Genomic DNA, 20,025 nt, shown 5'->3' with positions numbered 1-20,025 from the left:
ACATAGAATTTTGTGGGGAAAAGGGGGGGGGAAGCACTGATCTTGTGCCCTACTCTACCAGACCAGCATTACTGTGCCACCTCACTTCCAGTGACAGAATGGGGTCCGTCGTGCACTAAGCGTGGACCTCATGTGTGCACTTAATACATTTCTTACTCTCCAGTACCAATGGCTAGGTCCTTGGGATTTCTGTACCACGAGTTCAGTCCCAAATGCTTTGCAGAACCAACTGCTAGGGAAGAAGCCAGAACAATTACCACCTCTTTACTGGAGGACCTGTCACCCATGCCTGGTACCACTCTCCACTGTCTGGCTGCTCTTACATTCCCACCAGTTCATGGTTACCTGTAGCAACTACACACTTTCAGCAAACTCCTCTTGCTGAGTCAACCTTTTGTGATGGTCTTCCATTCCTTCCTCTTCACCCCTTTATGTGCTTACAGCTCCTGTTCTTTTAGGTATGCCATAAACCACTATGCAGCCTTTTGGTAACTTCAGACAAGGCATTTGCATGGCTAATACTTTATTGCACATACTTCAACTTTACAGTACAAGGTGTAACAAAAGTAACACTAACTAGCTAATCTCAGGCTGCACTCAGGTACTAGTCCATAAGGTGGAAGAGAATCCTGATCCAGGTGGATTCCCCTGAGGGTGCCTCTAGGGTTGCTGAAAATTACATCCTTCAGGTTGAGCCTCTTGATCCATGCAGCCATGGCAAAGAGCCCCCTGAGCAGAGCCTTCCCCCTTTTTATAGAAACACAAGGTGTAGGGCAAAGTCCAGAAATGCCCAGAAATATCTATCTCACACAGTGGCAACTGTGAGCCACAAGTCATTGGTGAAGTCAGTAAATCTGGCATGCTGGCAATTCACCATGAAATCAAGTCAGTCTTGCTTTTTGTGGGTAAAGCCATGATTGATGTCATATGCATTTCTGCCAGGATCATGCTGTGGGTAGTCACGGCAAAAAAGCATCTATGGTTCAGACCCTGGCTGGCCTACAAATTATTGTGATGCAAGATCTCCTTCAAAGGTCAGTCCCTTTTTGGGAGCAAGCTATACACTACTATAGCAAGCCTGCAGGGTAAAAATACCAGTTTTTACCAGAAAAAAAGTTAATTCTAAGACAAAGGAATAAGTTCTTTACACTCCAGAAATTCACATGCATTGTCAATCAAAAGCCAAGCAGCCTGCCTCCCCTAAAGTGCTTAGTTTATTTTGGAGCTTTATTGGACACATGGAATTATCCAAAGTAATTTCCACTCTTCTTTCTTCTGACAAAGTTAGTACAACTAGGATTTACAACAGAATCTCTGAGAGATTTGTACATTTTGTCTTCACTATTCCTTCTCCAACAGAAAATCTCAGGATATGCCATGTCCTGGAATTCCTCCAGATGGGCCTAGATAAAGACCTAATTGTTCATTTTCTGAAAATTCAGATTTCATCTTTTTCCACCTTTACTGCCAAGCAATAGGCTAAGAAATTAATTGTACAGTTTTTAAAAGCAGCTAGACATCTTTGTTTTCTGAGAAAGCCTTGTTTCCCATGTGTTTATGTTGGAGGCTCAAGGTTTAACTTGTGAAAATTGCTCACCAAAGCCCTTACACTCAAGAATGCCTTCCTGTTAGCAGTTAACTGCCCCAGGAGGGCATCATACATTGGAGTCCTAGGCTGGAAAAAAATAACATTGTCTGTCTTTTTATCCAGACAGAGTAGTAATGATGCCACTGCAGCCTTTTATTCTGAAGGTGGTCTCTTTCACCTGAATCAGGAAATAATACTTCCCAGAAACCATGACCAGTCATGTTTATCTGCAGAGCATAGGAAGGATTTTGCAAGCTTACCTACAGGCTACAGTAGACAACTTCTTGCTCTGCCTTCAGGTGGGAACAAAGGGAAGCCAGCCTCCATTAGGATGACTGCCTCCTGGGCTGTTTCTGCTATTGTCCTGGCTTAATGCTAGCAATTAGCTACATTAGAGGAAGTGACTGCACACTCTATGAGAAGTCTTCCAACTTTCTGGGTGACAGCCTGTCAAATGTCTCCAGAAACTCTGTAGGGCAGTATCCAGCTCTTCAGCTAACACTTTCATCATGCATTATTCTTATGAGCCTGCCTGCTTGTCAACTGTAGATTTCAGTCAGAACATACTGTCCACAGTGTGTAAATGTAATTCAATTGTCTTCTGCATCTAACTAAAGTTATGCTACTTATTTCCCATTGTTGCTGACATAGAGTTGGTTAGGAAAATGAAAACGTGACTATCCATTCTTACCATAATTTCATGGCTAAGTTCCAGTAGCAAAGCACACTCCTCTCATTTAGGACCTAGTTATGAAATGGGCTTCAGGCAGGTTGCTAATAAAATTATAAATGGCCCTATGGAGTAGTGACGGATTTGGAGACTACCCATTGCTACTACCATGAAGTTTAGTCATGAATGAAGATTACAGTAAGTATAGATTTTTCATTAATTTCTATTGCTACTTTTTCAAAGCCTTCTAATGTGTAGCAATTACATCAAGCCTTTAAGAATTATTTCTTGGGAATGACTCCGATCACATGAGATGGATGTGACAACTCTGCATAAAGCAAATTTTTTTTTAATTGCCATAAGATAGAATTATATAAATATCTTATGATCCATACGGGATCCATGCAGTACGAAGTCTAGTTAACTGAATATCCTGTGTGTTAAAAAAATAATACTCAAATTGTAATCACTGGTGTTCAGATAATGCAAAACAAAATATTTTGTGTCCGTATCTCAGTCCACAATAAAAACAAGATCATCTATGTATATAGAGAAACATTTTATATTAGATCGAAAACGGTTGACATCTCCAAAAATGTGGCACTCCTCCCACCTACCCATGTAAAGGTTAGTGTGGGGGCAAACTTAGCCCTGGCAGAAGCACCACACTTCTGAGGATACCAACCCCCATCAAACAGAAAATATTTGTGTGTCATCAAAAAATACACTTTTTCCAAAATGAAATGTTTCATATCTGTCTACTATGCAGTGTAATGCTCTAAATGATGTTGTAAAGCTCTAAGACTTAACCTATGAGGGATACATGAATGTAAAGATGAGACATCACATGACAACCATTTAGGGTTAACATTTAATTTCTGGGGGTTTTTTGTTTGTTTGTTTTTTTAAATATGTTTTTATTCTTTAGGTAGAATATAATAGAATATTGGGGTCATGGGAAAGACATGCACTAACCTCTGCTAAATCTTTGTCCATAATTCCCATATACTGAAAAGCTAATAAATGCATACAACTCTTTCTTGAATTATGCAGTAGGGTCACTATTTAGAAAAGCATAGGTTTTACCATCTGCAAGTTGTCTAAAAGCCTTATGATAATCATTCAACTTTAAGACCATGACTGCTTCCTTCTTATCAACCATCCTAATTGTGACATCAAAGTTGTCCTTTAAAGATTGTAAAGCATCTCTCTTGTTCTGTGATATTGTTAAAACTAGTATTAGAGCTCACTTTTATTGTTTCAGCCAACAAAATGAGTTCCTTCTCCATGTGTTTTTGAAATAAATCCAAAGCTTCACCTCTTTCAATGAGATAAAAGTCAGACTTATACTGTGAGGCAGTCAGGTTCATTATCTTGTGTCCAATATTGCCCTGGTAGTCACCACTGTACAATGTTGACACATCATATATGACATATATCTTGAAAATCAAATTCATCATTTATATTAAAACAAATAAGTATTAATCTTGTGTTAATGTGTGTTAAATGATCTGTTGTGTTGCCATAATCATGAGCGACCAACAGATAACCAACATCATAAGTAATAAAAACCTCACAGAGGTACAAACCCCTCCCTGCTCAGCTAAAAATATGCAGTTATTGATTACTGTGTGCCTGTAAATATATTTTCTTATTTCTTGTCTCTGTGACTAATATCACAAGGTTGGAACGTTTAAATAAATCCTGTTGAACAAAGAAAGAGACAGCAAAAAAAAACCTGACAGAGCATTTACTCAAAACATATAAAACGTTTTTTGTTTTTTCATAAACACTGTCTCTGTTTAAAAGGGCTATATATTTTAACCACTTTCTGCCGCCCTATAGTAGAACTACTGATACAGGGTGGCAGGGCTGTGCAAAATCACACACATACTGTATATATATATATATATATATATATATATATACTGTATATATATATAAAATTTTCATTTCCGGGTAAGAGGTGTGCATTCTGCAATACCCGCTCCGCCATTGGCTGCTACAGATGTCAATCACCGGGTCCTGGCCGTAGATTCCCCGCTGGCACACGGTGATTGCCGAGTAACACTGACAGAAGAGAGACCTGTGTGTAAACAACACAGGTCTCTCTCCTGCCAGCAATAACATGCTGCTGTGTATTTCTCTGCACAGCAGAGGAATACATAACAGCATGTTTCCCTATTAAAACACACAGCACATACAGCCTACAGTAAAACACACACAGCATACAGTTAACCCTTTGATCTCCCCAGATGTTAACCCCTTTCTGCCCAGTGTCATTAGTACACTGTCAGTGATTTTTATGAGCACTGATCGCTATATTAGTGTCATTGGGATGTCAGTGGCAGTTAGTCTTTTCCCCTCAGAATGTCAGAATGCCAGCCGCAGTCCCGCAATAAGTCGCTGGTCGCTGCCATTACTAGTATAAAAAATTTAAAATACAAATTCCAGTATATATACCGCCATTTGTAGATGCTTTCACGTAAACCAATTAATATACACATAATGGGATTTTTTTTTAGCAAAGACATGTAGCAGAATACATCTTGGACTAAATATATAAATTGTACTTGTGAGCCACTAAAAAAGTGAATAAATTGCTATATTCTTATTAGTGTGGTTCGCTGACATTAATACACATCGTCATAATCATGTGTTATTAAACCATAAATATTGAAAGCTTAAATGTCGCGCTATAAAAATATAAACATAAATATACAAAAGTAAATCTCCAACTTTGTGTCATTACTCATGTGCTTAATTTAAAATACCCTGTGTACCATGTGACATGATTGAAACAACTAAAAATGAAAATTAAATTAAAGTACTCAGTAAATCAATCTGATAAATAAATTAATAAATAAATAAAAATAGTGACAGTCCAAATTAGTTAATGTGATAAATAAATTAATAAATAAATAGTGAAAGTGCAAATTAATATATGTGATCCAAACGATATCTGTATTCCTTGTGTGAGTCCCTCCGAATTATATTATTACTATGCGCTCACCTCAATGAAAGCCTAATATATATTTAGGCAAACATAACTTTGTGTCCTTAATTGTGATAAGGTGTTTTCAGCTGCTGTGCATTTAGGTTCTGCTGGATTATGGATATCCCCTGGAGTTTCCTAGATAATCCAATCCTTATTTGCAGGTATGGATGCAGAGATCTCTCCCTCCTTGTGTTGCAGGGTTACTCCTCCATCCCTCTCCTGTTTTCTCCTTAACTCTCCACCGTTTTAAATATATGAAAGAAAGGAAATATAGTGCCTTATCCTTTTAAAAGCTTTTTATTTAGTGCCCAGTATACTTATGCTCTCACATTATAAAAACAGATAACACACTTTATAATATCAAACAGAGCCTCCTCTGTGTGTCTGCCGCACACAACCTATACTCGCCGTCTAGTTTTCGGGTGCTTGGTGACATCAGAGCCCCTCCCCTATGCGTTGGGTCACGTGGCTTCGTCAGGGGGATGTGATAGGACATTCACCTCACCCATAGTACTTTATATAGCTGCTCGGCACCATTTTAATGTAGTTCCCCTAACTGCGGCCATCTTTTTGGGGCCAGATTATCATTACAATCATTGGCATTTAGAATTTAGAATTTTGGGGTATAGAAAAACATATAAAACATTGGAGAGGTGATAATACTGTGAGAGTAATTAGTAAAAAAAAATCACAATGGATCTATGAAATGGGTTGTTTAGCACCTAGGGGTTTGAACAAAGAATTTGACCTGTCTTGTTTTATTAGCGATTTTTAGTTAATTTTGTTATTAACTTAGTATCAATGTGGTATATCAGCAATTATCTATGGCATGAAGGAGTACAACAATACACCTTATGCTAATTAAATTATTTAAAGGATCATTATTAAGAGGTAGTAGATACCTTAATCTGCCTCCCAAGTTGATGCAATTAAGTGCACTCAGTATAGATAAATCGATAGACACCAGGGGCGGACTGACAACTCATGGGGCCCCCGGGCAATAGTAAATCATGGGGCCCCAGTTTTAAAGATGGCCGCCCTGCAGCAGCCATTCTTGTGAAGCAACATTAATGCAGCAGGCCTGCAAGGAGGGGCACCGAGCTTGGTGACATGCAGAGTGGAAGGAGACTTAAAGCTGGAGACTCAATAAAGGGATCAGGAGCCTCTCATGGGCATTGCCACTTTAACAGCATCATGGACCCCTGGGAAAAGTAATGCTCTGGGGCCCCTACCAAGGAGATGATGCCTGCGGCACGTATAGAGCGCAGTGGTGAACAATGGGCATAGTCAGTGGGAGAATCTTAAAGGAGGACTGAACAGAATCTGTTTGCTGTATACACTGAACACATATACCACAGGCCTTTTATCCACAAAATACTAATTACTGTATGACAACTGACAGTCTCACAGACACAAATAAATCTCAAAGGATCATTTGTTCTTATAATAAACATTTTCATGGTATGTTTTTATGCACAAAAAAAGGATCGTTCTGTCTTACTGATCCTATCTTACAGAAGAACTTCATCAGTTCTATGTAAAGTATAAAGTATAGAGTAAAGTATAAATTATAGAGTGCAGGAGTCAGGATGAGTGCCATGCTCACATCAGAGTCTTCCCTTACATCAAACTCCTCAGAATTTTCCCTATACATCACAGCCCCCAGAGTCCCCCTTACATCACAGTCCCCATAATGCCACTTTGCAGCACAGCCTCCAGAGTGCAACCTTGCAGTGCAGCCCCCACAGTGCCACCTTACAGCAGAGCCCCCACAGTGCCATATTGCAGCACAGCCCCCAGAGTCCCCCTTACATCAGTGTCCCATCTTACAGCAGAGCCCCCACAGTGCCATCTTGCAGCACAGCCCCCAGAGTCCCCCCTTACATCAGCTTCCCATCTTACATCAGAGTGCCACCTTGCAGCAGAGCCCCCAGAGTGTCATCTTGCAGCACAGCCCCCAGAGTCTCCCCTTACATCAGAGAGACACCTTGCAGCAGAGCCTCCACAGTGCCATCTTGCATCACAGCCACCAGAGTCTCCCCTTACATCAGAGAGACACCTTGCAGCAGAGCCCCCACAGTGCCATCTTACAGCACAGCCCCCAGAGTCCCCCCTTACATCAGAGAGACACCTTGCAGCAGTGCCCCCACAGTGCCATCTTGCAGCACAGCCCCCAGAGTCCCCCCTTACATCAGAGAGACACCTTGCAGCAGAGCCCCCACAGTGCCATCTTGCAGCACAGCCCCCAGAGTCTCCCCTTACATCAGAGAGACACCTTGCAGCAGAAAACCCACAGTGCCATCTTGCAGCACAGCCCCCAGAGTCCCCCCTTACATCAGTGTCCCATCTTACATCAGAGAGACACCTTGCAGCAGAGCCCCCACAGTGCCACCTTACATATGCCTTTTCATCTTGGTCCTTGGTGTAGCAGGCAAGTGGGAAATAAAAGGCTTTTAAAAACAATCCAGTTGCTGGCTCTGAACTGCACATGTGCAATTGTGGAGCCAGCTGAATGGTGAACTGCCATGCTCGGCCTCGAATCAGGCAGTGGGGCATATGAACAAAAGCTATGTTTGATGGGTGCCATGATGTCATCGCAGAGGTGAACACCCAGACCTGCCCTGCTGCCAGATCAGTGGCCAAGCTTAGCAGTTCACCATTCAGCTGGCTCAGAATGAGACCAAGTTGGTTTTTTTATGGGCATATTTCTCCTGTCTATGGACATGTATGGACAGTTGGCAACTAATCGAGTGGCTTTTTTCTAACATATCTTTTCAGCAGAAATCAATCGGTAGATCGACTTCTGTTGATTGGCAGTGGGCACACGTGGATCATACAAACACACATACAGTATATATACACACACACAAACACACACTTTATATACAGTATACAAACACACATACAGTATATATACACACACACAAACACAGACACGCTGTATATACAGTATACTTACAGTATACACACATACAGTATATATATATACACACACACACACTATATATATGCACACAGAAACAAAAACACACACCAGCACTTTTCATCTAAAAATCAGCTTGGTCTAATACATTGCTGCTGCCCTCAGCTCCTGGCATGCTGGGACTTGTGGTGTCCCAGCAGCTCAAAGACACAGGAGGTGGTATTGCATGAGGGGAGGAGGCTGTGCCTGTGTATTGGTAAGCAGGTACTGAGCAGAGATTGGGGAAGTTCACAACAGGTCCTTCCTCCAGAAGCAGTGCAGTTCTTCCCACACAGAAAATTGATCTGCCAGCCTCAGAACCAGGAGCCTTACTACCAGGGGCGGACTGACCAGTTTGGAACTCGGGCAGTGCCCGAGGGCCCAGGATCAGTAGGGGGTCCCATGAGATGGCCCTGGTACCTTTCATAGGCTTTTTTGGGTGTGGTTTGAGTGTGGGTGAGGACACAGGGGCCCCATGATCCCCTATTGCCCGGGGACTCTATGAGTTGTCAGTCCGCCCCTGCTTAATACTGGGGAACACAGCCTCTCTCCCCACCTCCTTCCCACCATCGACAAGACTACACTTTGCTCAGCTCTGCCAATGTACCTAGCAGGCTAAAGTTCGGGCCCCCCTGTAGACTGTTTACTACCCCCTCTCTCGCCCCTACACCTCCTGTGATAAGGTCAAGTAAGGTGCGTTGGGGAAGGGGGCGGGTACAGTGTGTTCCGATTGGCTGAGGGGGCAGTGGAGAGGCGGAACAACTATAGCCTCTGATTTTTACAGACACTGAATGTCCGTAGAACATTCAGGGACAGATGTAAAAATCACAAACTGCACAAAAATCACAATTTTTTACAAACTGTCCCTGAACTTACTGAATTTGGCAACCCTGATGGGCCCCCCCACTGGCCCCGGGCCCTCGGGCAGTGCCCGAGTTCCCAGATGCTAGACACATTCAAAATAAACAAAGTAGGTGTAAGTAAGTTATAACATTCAAAATAGGTACCCTATATAGTTTAGAATTGATGTATGGAATATCTAAATATATATAAAAGGGAGATGGTAGTACTATAAATTCATTAAGTGGGTGGATTATGATTAAACATTAGTATACATATAGATAAATGGGGGAATGTAGTTTCCTACACAGTGCTTATTGATCTTTAGTAGATACCATGATCTCTTAACCAACATAATCATTAGTTATTTAGGAATAGTCTATTCCTACAATAATTTCAGGGGAGGATACATATACATAAAATCAGACATCATGGCAGTATGTATATGTTAAAATAAATTTGCTATCTCAATATTAGAATGTTATCACATAATTCTATTTTCCTTTTTTATATTTTGTTTAATTTTTATATTTCATTTATTTTAATTTTATTTTTTAATTTTATTTTTTTCCATAATTTATATTTCAATTTTAATTACATACATTGGATTTTAATATGTTTTAGGTAAAATTAACTATAATTAAAGTTTATATGTTATTTAGTCATATAGTTTGATGTTATATATATTGTAAATATATTTTATAATAATACTAGTAAATGTTAACCTTCATCTGGGGAGCCACACACATCTTATATGTCCGACTAGCAGAGTGAGACGTATCAGAGTAAAAAGATAAAGTGTATTTATAAATAGTTACACAGTTGCTATTTCAACAACAGATGTAAATGCCAATGATTGTAATGATAATCTGACCCCAAAAAGATAGCCGCGATTAGGGGAACTACATGAAAATGGCGCAGAGCAGCTATATAAAGTACTATGGGTGAGAGGAATGTCCTATCACATCCCCCTGACGAAGCCACGTGACCCGATTGAGCAACGCATAGGGGAGGGGCTCTGACGTCACAACGCACCCGAAAACTAGACGGCGAGTATAGGCTGTGTGCGGCAGACACACAGAGGAGGCTCTGTTTGATATTATAAAGTGTGTTATCTGTTTTTATAATGTGAGTGCAAAATGTATACTGGGCACTAATTAAAAAGCTTTTAAAAGGATAAGGCACTATATTTCCTTTCTTTCATATATTTAAAACGTTGAAGAGCTAAGGAGAAAACGGAGGGATGGAGGAGTAACCCTGCAACACAAGGAGGGAGAGGTCTCTGCATCCATACCTGCAAATAAGGATTGGATTATCTAGGAAACTCCAGGGGATATCCATAATCCAGCAGAACCTAAATGCACAGCAGCTGAAAACACCTTATCACAAACAAGGACACAAAGTTATGTTTGCCTAAATATATATTAGGCTTTCATTGAGGTGAGCGCATAGTAATAATATAATTCGGAGGGACTCACACAAGGAATACAGATATCGTTTGGATCACATATATTAATTTAGACTGTCACTATTTATTTATTAATTTATCACATTAACTAATTTGGACTGTCACTATTTTTATTTATTTATTCATTTATTTATCAGATTGATTTACTGAGTACTTTCATTTAATTTTCATTTTTAGTTGCTTAAATCATGTCACATGGTACACAGGGTATTTTAAATTAAGCACATGAATAATGACACAAAGTTGGAGATTTACTGTTGTATAATTATGTTTATATTTTTGTAGCGCAACATTTAGGTTTTCAATATACATTTTGGCCTAAACGAAATTAGATTTTTTAAATTTTTTATATTGGATATGGTTTATAGCAAATTGTCAAAAATATAGTTTTTTTCCAAAATTGTTGCTGTTTTTGTTTATAGCACAAAAAAATAAAAACACAGAGGTGATCGAAGACCCAGTGGCGTCCCGAGGCAGGTGTGGGGAGTGCGGCCCACACCGGGTGACACCAACCGCATAGGGTGACACCGGACCCGCTCCACGAAAAGGTAAGTTATAAAGAAAGCCGACGATCCCCGCAGGATGGATCGGATCTGCGTATTGAGCATAATGGATCAGAGTCCACAGATGGGGTGCTGTTTTATGCGTGAGTGCTGTTTTTGATGGAGTGCTAAGAAGCAGTTGAACACAGCAGTCTAATCATGGCTTCCCTGCTTTTCACAGGTAAACTGCTGCTGTCTGCTCTCTCCACTCTAAACTGCAACTACAACAACGCATAGACTCCTGGTATCTCTGGGTAAACTGCTGCTGTCTGCTCTCTCCACTCTAAACTGCAACTACAACAACACATAGACTCCTACTATCTCTGAACAACTAGTGTATATATTTTTGTCTGTTCATTAGTTCTCACCTCCTGTTGCACTCTTTTTATGACTGTGGCCTGTGTCTGGTCTGTGTTTAAGAAACATCCCCTCAAATTCATGTGATCCTTATCAGTTCCTAATTGGAGTGGAGAAGAGTGCTCATTTGACCATCTCCCTATAAGTTTAGATCAGCTCAAGGGGGGTGGTCACAGATCGGGGGGCATAGTCACAGATGGGGTGCTGGTTTCTGCGTGAGTGCTGTTTTTGATGGAGTGCTAAGAAGCAGTTGAAAACAGCAGTTTAACTAAAGCAGGGTAACTCAAGCAGCAGGAAGATACAACAACAAGAAACTCTACTGAATGCTGGATTGACTGCAAGCAAACACCCTGGGAAACATCTCCTACAAGTCTGAGTCCCACTCCGTGTACCTTTGTAACATGTCCCCTCTACTCCTCCTTTTCATATTACTATCCTGCGTTCCCAAAATCTCACTTCTTTACCCCTCTGCTCCACCCCAAAGATTACACATCTCACCCTCACTGCTACCATCTCCCTACTACTGCTCTCATCACCTCCTGCTGATACTTTACTCTCCTGCTGACCCAAACACCAGGACTGGAAGACATGTGCACTCGTGTACATCCCGCTCCCATGTTACTTTCCTCACCCTTCTTCTTCTCCTAACCTCTGGGAATATCTCCCCAAACCTTGGTCCTCCACTATTTCACCCCCACACCAGGCATCCTCTTTCTTCCGGGAATCCCCTCAATTTAATATCCGTCCCCGTGCTCCCAAAAACCACCCTCCCTTTTTCATGTGCACTCTGGAATGCCCGCTCTGTCTGTAATAATCTCACCTCTATCTATGACCTTTTTGTCTCCCGCTCCCTTAACCTACTAGCAATTACAGAAACCTGGCTTCAAGCAGCAGAGTCTTCTTCTCCTGCAGCACTTTCCTATGGAGGCCTTCTCTGGACCCATTCACCCAGACCCAGTGGTCGAAATGGGGATGGAGTTGGTTTGCTTCTATCCCCACTGAGCACCTTTCAAGTCCTCCCTAACCCTTCCTCTCTATCCGTCTCTTCTTTCGAGACTTACTGCATCTGGCTGTTTTCTCCCATTTCTCTGAAGATTGCAGTGATCTATCGGCCTCCTGCACCAGTGTCCCGCTTTCTTGATGATTTCTCCACCTGGCTACCCTACTTTCTCTCCTCTGAACTACCCACTATCATTCTCGGAGATTTTAACATCCCTATTAATGTCAACAACCCGGCTACATCCCAACTCTTCAACTTAACCTCATCTTTTGCCTTAGCACAATGGACACAGTCCTCCACTCACTCTGATGGGAATACATTAGACCTTGTTTTCTCCCATCTTTGCACTCCCTACAACCTCACAAACACCCCTTTCCTCTCTCTGATCACAATCTCATCACCTTCACAGTCTCCTCATTTTCAAATACCTATCCCTCCAAGCAGCAAACAATTACCCGCAGAAACCTTCACAACTTGAACCCTGCTCCCTTCCACTCTGCAATTGACCAACTCTATAACAGAATCTCTCCCCTGTCCTGCCCTGACCTGGCCACTGCTGTCTACAACAGCTCGCTTTCATCCACACTAGATTCACTTGCTCCTCTAGCAACACGAAGCATCAGGCCCTGACCAATACAACCTTGGCAGACTGACGACACCAGAAATCTTAAACGACATAGTCATGTGCTGGAGCGATTGTGGTGTAAAACTAAATCTCAACAAGCATTCACCCTATATAAATCTGCTTTCTTAATATACAATTCCTCCCTCCATGCTGCCAAACAAGCTTACTTTGTCACTCTTAATAATACCTTGTCATCCAGTCCTCGTTGTCTCTTCTCTACTTTTAACTCTCTACTTTCTCCACCTCCACCTCCACCCAGTACCTCACTCACTGCTTACGAGATTGTAAATCATTTCAAAAACAAGATTGATGCAATTCGTAGGGGCATCGCCACTCACAGACATCCATCCCACTTAGCATACCTTATACTAAACCTCCCTCAACAATTTCCTCTTTTGACCTTGCTACTACCGAAGAGGTCACTAAGGTTTTCTCAGAAGCCCGTCTCACTACCTGCCCCCTGGATCCTGTCCCCTCACAACTACTACAGTCACCCTCTTCTTCCATCCTATGCTCCCTCACTCACATCGTCAATCTTTCCCTCTCTACTGGTGCCTTCCCCTCCCCTCTAAAGCATGCGCACATCACTCCCATACTTAAAAAGCCCTCCCTGGATCCCACCAACCTGAACAACTTAAGACCAATCCCCCTGCTGCCATTTACCTCTGAACTCCTAGAACGCTTAGTCTACAATCGCCTGAGCTCCCACCTCACCGACAACAACCTTCTTGACCCTTTACAGTCTGGCTTTCGCTCACTCCACTCCACTGAAACTGCCCTACTAAAACTCGCTAATGATCTACTAACAGCTAAAACCAATGGCCGCTACTCCATATCCTTACTACTTGACCTCTCTACAGCTTTTGATAAGGTTGACCATCCCCTCCTGCTCAAAAAACTCCACTCTCTTGGCCTCCGAGACTCTGCTCTCTCCTGGTTCTCCTCCTACCTATCGCAGCGCTCCTTCAGCATTACCTATAACGCTGCCTCCTCCTCTTCACTCCCTCTTTCTGTAAAGGTCCCTCAAGGTTCTGTCCTTGGGCCCCTTCTCCCATGGCTTTAAGTACTATCTCCATGCTGATGACACACAAATCTATCTTTCTACCCCTCACCTCACCCCTTCAGTCTCCTCTCGCATTACTAACCTACTAAGTGACATATCGGCATGGATGTCACTCCACTTCCTCAAACTCAATCTTTCCAAAACTGAGCTCTTGGTATTCCCCCCAGCCCATGCCCCCTCCCCTGACTTCTCCATCAAGATCAATAACACAATCATCAGTCCCTCCCCTCATGCCAGGGTACTAGGTGTAATCCTAAACTCCCATCTGTCCTTTCAGTCCCAAATCCAATCACTGTCCAAATCGTGTAGACTTCACCTCCACAGCATCTCCAAGATATGGCCGTTCCTAACCTCGGAAACCACTAAGCAACTTATTCACTCCCTGGTTATATCTCGCCTTGACTATTGTAACTCCCTCCTCATTGGCCTACCTAATCGCAGGCTTTCCCCTCTTCAGTCCATCATGAATGCTGCTGCCAGAATCATCCACCTTACTAACCATTCTGTATCTGCCACCCCTCTCTGCCAATCTCTCCACTGGCTTCCCATTGCCCAACGGATGAAATTCAAAACATTAACAATAACATATAGAGCCATATATAACTCTGCCCCAAATTACATCACCGATCTTGTCTCCAAATACCACCCAAACCGTACTCTTTGCTCCTCGCAAGACCTCCTACTCTCTAGCTCCCTTGTCTCCTCCTCCCATGCTCATCTCTAGGACTTCTCCAGAGCTTCCCCCATCCTCTGGAACTCTCTACCCCAATTTATCAGACTATCGCCTACTCTGCTCACTTTTAGGCGATCTCTGAAAACCTATCTCTTCAGGGAAGCCTATCCTGCCCTCAGCTAATAATGGAATCTTCTACTCGTCCAACCCGTCCAAGTCCATCCCCCACAGTTACTACCTTTTGTACCACTAGCCCCTCCCTCCTAGATTGTAAGCTCCAAGGAGCAGGGCCCTCTTATCCCTCTGGTATTGAACTGTATTGTTGCTGTATTGTCTCCTGCTATATTGTAAAGCGCTGCGCAAAATGTTGGCGCTATATAAATCCTGTATAATAATAATAATAATCATCCGCAGATCTGATCCATTCTGCGGGGATTGTCGGAGGGGGTGTCACCAAGTGTTACCGTACCGGGTGACACCAACCCTAGGGACGCCTCTGCGAAGACCACCAAAAGAAAGCTCTATTCATATATGTACAGCTTTGTATGACTGTACAATTGTCAGTTTAAGTAACGCAGTGCCGTATCATGAAAAATGGCCTGATCAGGAAGGGGGGTAAACCCTCTGGAAGGAAAGTGGTTAACAAAGCAGAGAAATGTGGCTATAAATGACAAATTATAGCAGCTGTTCAAATTAGCAACAATGCCTAAAAAGAACTGTTTACATTTTTGTTGGTAAAACAGCCATATGTATATTTTTAAATGTTACAACATGTTCTTTGAATTAGTCTGTTTGTTGCAGAAGGTTGCAGAACAGCGTAATAAGTGTTACCATGGATACTCACTTGTTCTCATTTGTAATGTCGTATCTTGGGAACGGGTCTTTGTCATTATCATTAAAGTCATAACTTGCTTCTGGATCCTGAAATACAAAGCATCACGTTAGGATAATGTAAAGCATAACCTCCAGTTTGTATTGCAGTCTACTCAGTGGCAAAAACTGAGCCTTCATTGTAACCAATGCATTTTGCTTTCCAGAAATGTGAAAATTAGGGTAAAATTTGGTGTACATTCTTATAGCAATCTATACTCTCCTGTTTGTGAGGACTGAACCTATAATGGCACCTGACTAATGCCTTAGGAAGCAGGGTGCAAGGCACAGCACTTAGCCTCAACAATTACAAACTGATACTTTTTCCTAAAGTCTAATGGCCACCTTGGTTAATGTGGGATTAACGTGTATGTAAACCCTAATACTTAACTTTTCTTATTTACCCCTTTGGGTCTGTTAAATATACAATTGAAAGTAATTAGTTATATCTGTCCCATATATCAAAATAATGAAAAAATAGCTGTTGAAATCCAGTGCTGTCCTGTGCACTCATTTGCATTTTTATCATTAGTAGTATTACCAGCTCTGACTGGTTTACCTCTGTGTACTACAGAACACCTCCACCTTATGCTATGGAGATGAGGAGGGAGTGCTCTGTAGCCCTAATGCACTTCCTGCCCTACGGTGACAACACTCTTCCTCCATGAATACAGAGTAGTGACTAGTTACATAGTTAGTCTGGCTGAAAAAAGACAGAAGTCCATCCAGATCAACCATTAACAAAAAATAAAAGTTATAATCCTATACCCACAGTTGATCCAGAGGAAGGCAAAAAAAACTCAGCAAAGCATGATCCAATTTGCTCCTTCAGGAAAAAAAATCCTTCCTGATTCCCTGAGAGGCAATCGGATATTCCCTTGATCAACTTTACCTATAAATGTTAGTATCCAGTTATATTCTGTGTATCTAAGAAAGAATCCAGGCCTTTTTTAAAGCAATCCACTGAGCTGTCCAGAACCAACTCTTGAGGGAGTCTATTCCACATTTTCACAGCTCTCACTGTGAAGAAACCATTCCGTGTTTGGAGATTAAATTTCTTTTTCTCCAGACATAAAGAATGCCCCCTTGTCCTCTGTGATGACCTCAGGATGAATAGCTCTACACCGAGTTCACTATATGAACCACTGATGTATTTATACATGTTGATCATATCCCCCCTTAATCTCCTCTTCTCAAGAGAGAATAAATTCAGTTCCTCTAATCTTTCCTCATAGCTGAGCTCCTCCATACCTCTTATCAGTTTGGTTGCCCTTCTCTGTACTTTCTCCAGTTCCCCAATGTTCTTTTTGTGAATTGGTGCCCAAAACTGAACTGCATATTTGTACAGGGGTACTATGATATCTCTCTCTCTGGAGTCTATACCTCTTTTAGTACAAGAGAGAATTTTGTTCGCTTTAGAAACCATAGCTTGGCATTGCATGCCATTATAAAGCTTGTGATCTACCAGAACTCCCAGATCCTTCACCATTGATTCCCCCAGTTGTACCCCCCCTAGTATGTATGATGCATGCATATTCTTAGCCCCCAAGTGCATAACCTTACATTTATCAACATTAAACCTCATTTAGTGAATGAATGTGAAGACCCTAAGGGAAATAGTGCATACAGGAAAATTTTAACATTATATTTTCTTAGCCACACATTTTTCACAAAAGTCAGAGAAAGTATTAGATAGTAACTGATATAATTAGAAATGTAAACATACATAGTTTGCATAGATATCTGTATGGTTCCATTCCAGCCCATCATCAAGAACGGTTACAACACTGCCTTTCCCAGTTATTCCCTTCCTCCAGGCTGGTATGAGATGTAAATCCAGCTTTGGCAACTTTGGGTTGACTCTTGTGTCTCTCTGTGAACGTGAAAACAAGAATTACAGAGTATTTCATTTTATAATGTACCCAAAATCCTGAATGAATGGGAAACTGTTAAAGTATAAGTAAAGCCAGTCACTAAAATCTCATACAAGTTTTAATATTACACATTGAAGACTGTTGCAGCACGCGGGAACGCCGCAATATCCTCTCTGGCACCCACCTTGCCCACAGTCCTTTTCCGACTGCTGAAAACTTCAAACATGTAGAATAAATGTCCAATAAGTTGGGATCTTGAAAACCGCTGTCCTTAAAGCAGCATTTTATTGAAAAATGGAAGTCCAGCTCTTCCTCATCCTCCCCCCTCCTTTGCAAGTAATAGAAACTTTTTTTGGGGGGGGAGCAGATACCTAGGTTTAATAGGTACCCATTCCCCACTTCTGCTGGAAACACCTAGGCAATCCCAGCAGAAGTTCTTTCCTCTCCTCCTTGCCCGCAACCTTCTGGGACACATCACAGGTCCCAGAAGGCTGCAGGGTCATTTACAGAGTGCAGGACGGCTTGTGCATGTGCAGTGGGGAACAGGTTGTGAAGCTGCAGGGAGTCACAGTGAGCTTCCCACACTCGGCATTGCGGTGCTGGAGAACCGAAGATCAGTGAAGAACCGGCCTGTGTGAGGACCACACTGGATCCTAGGATTGGCAAGTGTTCTTTTATTAAAGTCAGCAGCTACAGTTTTTTTATTGTTTAAAAATTGACTGAAGAACCTCCTCAAGGTGACAAGTGATGGCTGCTGCACAGATTAATCTTTTAGGGCCTTGCATTAACATGCAGTGTGATAAGGCAATCCATTCATTTGAATAGGCTGTCAAATGCACTAGAACCCACCAAAAAATGTGCATGTACCACAATGCATGTCAGTATGTTGCTGCTCTGTGACACATATCAGAGGCATGGTGTGTTAAGATGTCCTGCCCTGAGATATGCCATGCAGGCGTCGTTGGAGTGCATGTATGTAGACAGAAGGAGGATGATTTACAAAAGGATTTGAACATTTTCACATAATAAAATGTGTGACTATCTACCTTAATTATTCAGTCATGAGCAGATTGCAATAAGTATACATGGATTTTATTTTCACATGATTGAAAAACTGAAGTGAATCTTCACACAATTTATTGTGTGAACATTCATTCTCAAATTCTTTAGTAAATCAGCCAGTCTTCAAAGAGGCTGCATGGAATCAGTAGCACTGAGAGGTAGCAAAGAATGAAAAAAAGGTAAAAACAAGCAATCTATTCATAAATGAAGGAAAGTGTTTCTAATATACAGTGTTTTAGCAGACTACATGTCATTCAGGTATCATTTCCATTAGCGGTGTTGCTATGATTGTGATGGACCCGGGGCACCCTTGGGTATAACAGTGATGCAGTGTACTACGCATGCACACATAACAGTCCTTGTACCCACAAAATATGCTTTAGGCACTGTGCCTCAACTAATAATCTTACAGACATGTATAAGCCTCAGCACAATCATTAAAAAAAATTAAACTCTTCCATTATATAGTTATGAGAATTGAAAAAAGAAACAAGTCCATCCAGTTCAGTGTGTGTTTGTTTGTATCTGTGTGTGTTTGAGCTTGACATATGCTTTTTTGCACACGGAATATTGAAACAGAGCTAACACTTTTTGCAAACTTAACTTAAAGAAGAATTACTTTTAAATAGTTGGGGACTACTTAGCAACATAACTGTTAAGACCAGAAACTCTTTGGTCAGGAGTATATTCTGTAAAATATAGCATAAAGAGTGCAGGGGCCAGGAGTGTACAATACACAGAGCTGAGGAGTATATGACGCACAGGGGACAGTAACACAAAATGTACAAAGCGCAGGGAATAGGGATTTGTAGATCACAGAGTGAAGGGGTCAGAAGTATGTAAAGTGCAGGGGTTAGGAGTACAAAATGCACAGCATGCAGAGCTCAGGAGTATGTAAGGCACAAAGTACATGAGTATATAACATACACAGCACAGGAGCCAAGAGTAAGTAACAAACAAATTGCATGGATCAAGAGTAATTAAAGGGCAGAGTTCAGGGGTCAAGAAAAAGTAACGAGCAAAGCGCAGGGGTAAGGAGTACCTATGTGTGAGGGTCAAAAATAGGTAACACACAGGGCACAGGGATCAAGAGTAAGCAATGCAAAAAAGCACAGGGGGCAAAAATAAGCAATGCATTATGTACAGGGGCCAGACAAATTTCTTCCCCAAACAAAAATGACTCCCAATACAATTATTGCCCCAGCACAAATTCCCCTCTCTCTTTCTGTAAGGAACGCCCCTTGGTGCTGCTTTGCATTTGTAGAAAAATGCCACGGGTCCAGATGCCGTAACCTCCCACATTTATTTTGTTTTGTATGCTTAAGTAGCTGCCAGCTTCTGTCTTTGCCTGCCAGTTCACCCACTGCCTGTCAGGCCTGTGACACAGAGCTGTGGAGTATTTACAGAACGCTGTGTACTACAGATCTGACAGG

The 20,025-nt window shown here is 41.8% G+C and overlaps 1 protein-coding gene across 1 annotated transcript in view; it reads right to left on the bottom strand.

Moving 5' to 3' along the window:
- PCSK1 (proprotein convertase subtilisin/kexin type 1) overlaps positions 1-20,025 on the bottom strand; it is an 84,417-nt gene that overhangs the window by 27,089 nt on the left and 37,303 nt on the right. The window contains exons 4-5 of the mRNA XM_089679137.1: positions 17,383-17,529; positions 15,631-15,707 (exon numbers count right to left, since the gene is read on the bottom strand). Of these exons, the coding sequence (XP_089535263.1) occupies positions 15,631-15,707; positions 17,383-17,529 (224 nt within the window). The remainder of the gene's footprint in view (positions 1-15,630; positions 15,708-17,382; positions 17,530-20,025) is intronic.

Source organism: Staurois parvus, unplaced genomic scaffold, assembly GCF_062004578.1.
Source record: "Staurois parvus isolate SC_StPar_1 unplaced genomic scaffold, SC_StPar_1.0 ptg000218l, whole genome shotgun sequence".
Taxonomy (NCBI): Eukaryota; Metazoa; Chordata; class Amphibia; order Anura; family Ranidae; genus Staurois; species Staurois parvus.
The sequence above is the reverse complement of the archived record's forward strand: the minus strand, read 5'-3'. Positions and strand labels throughout refer to the sequence as shown.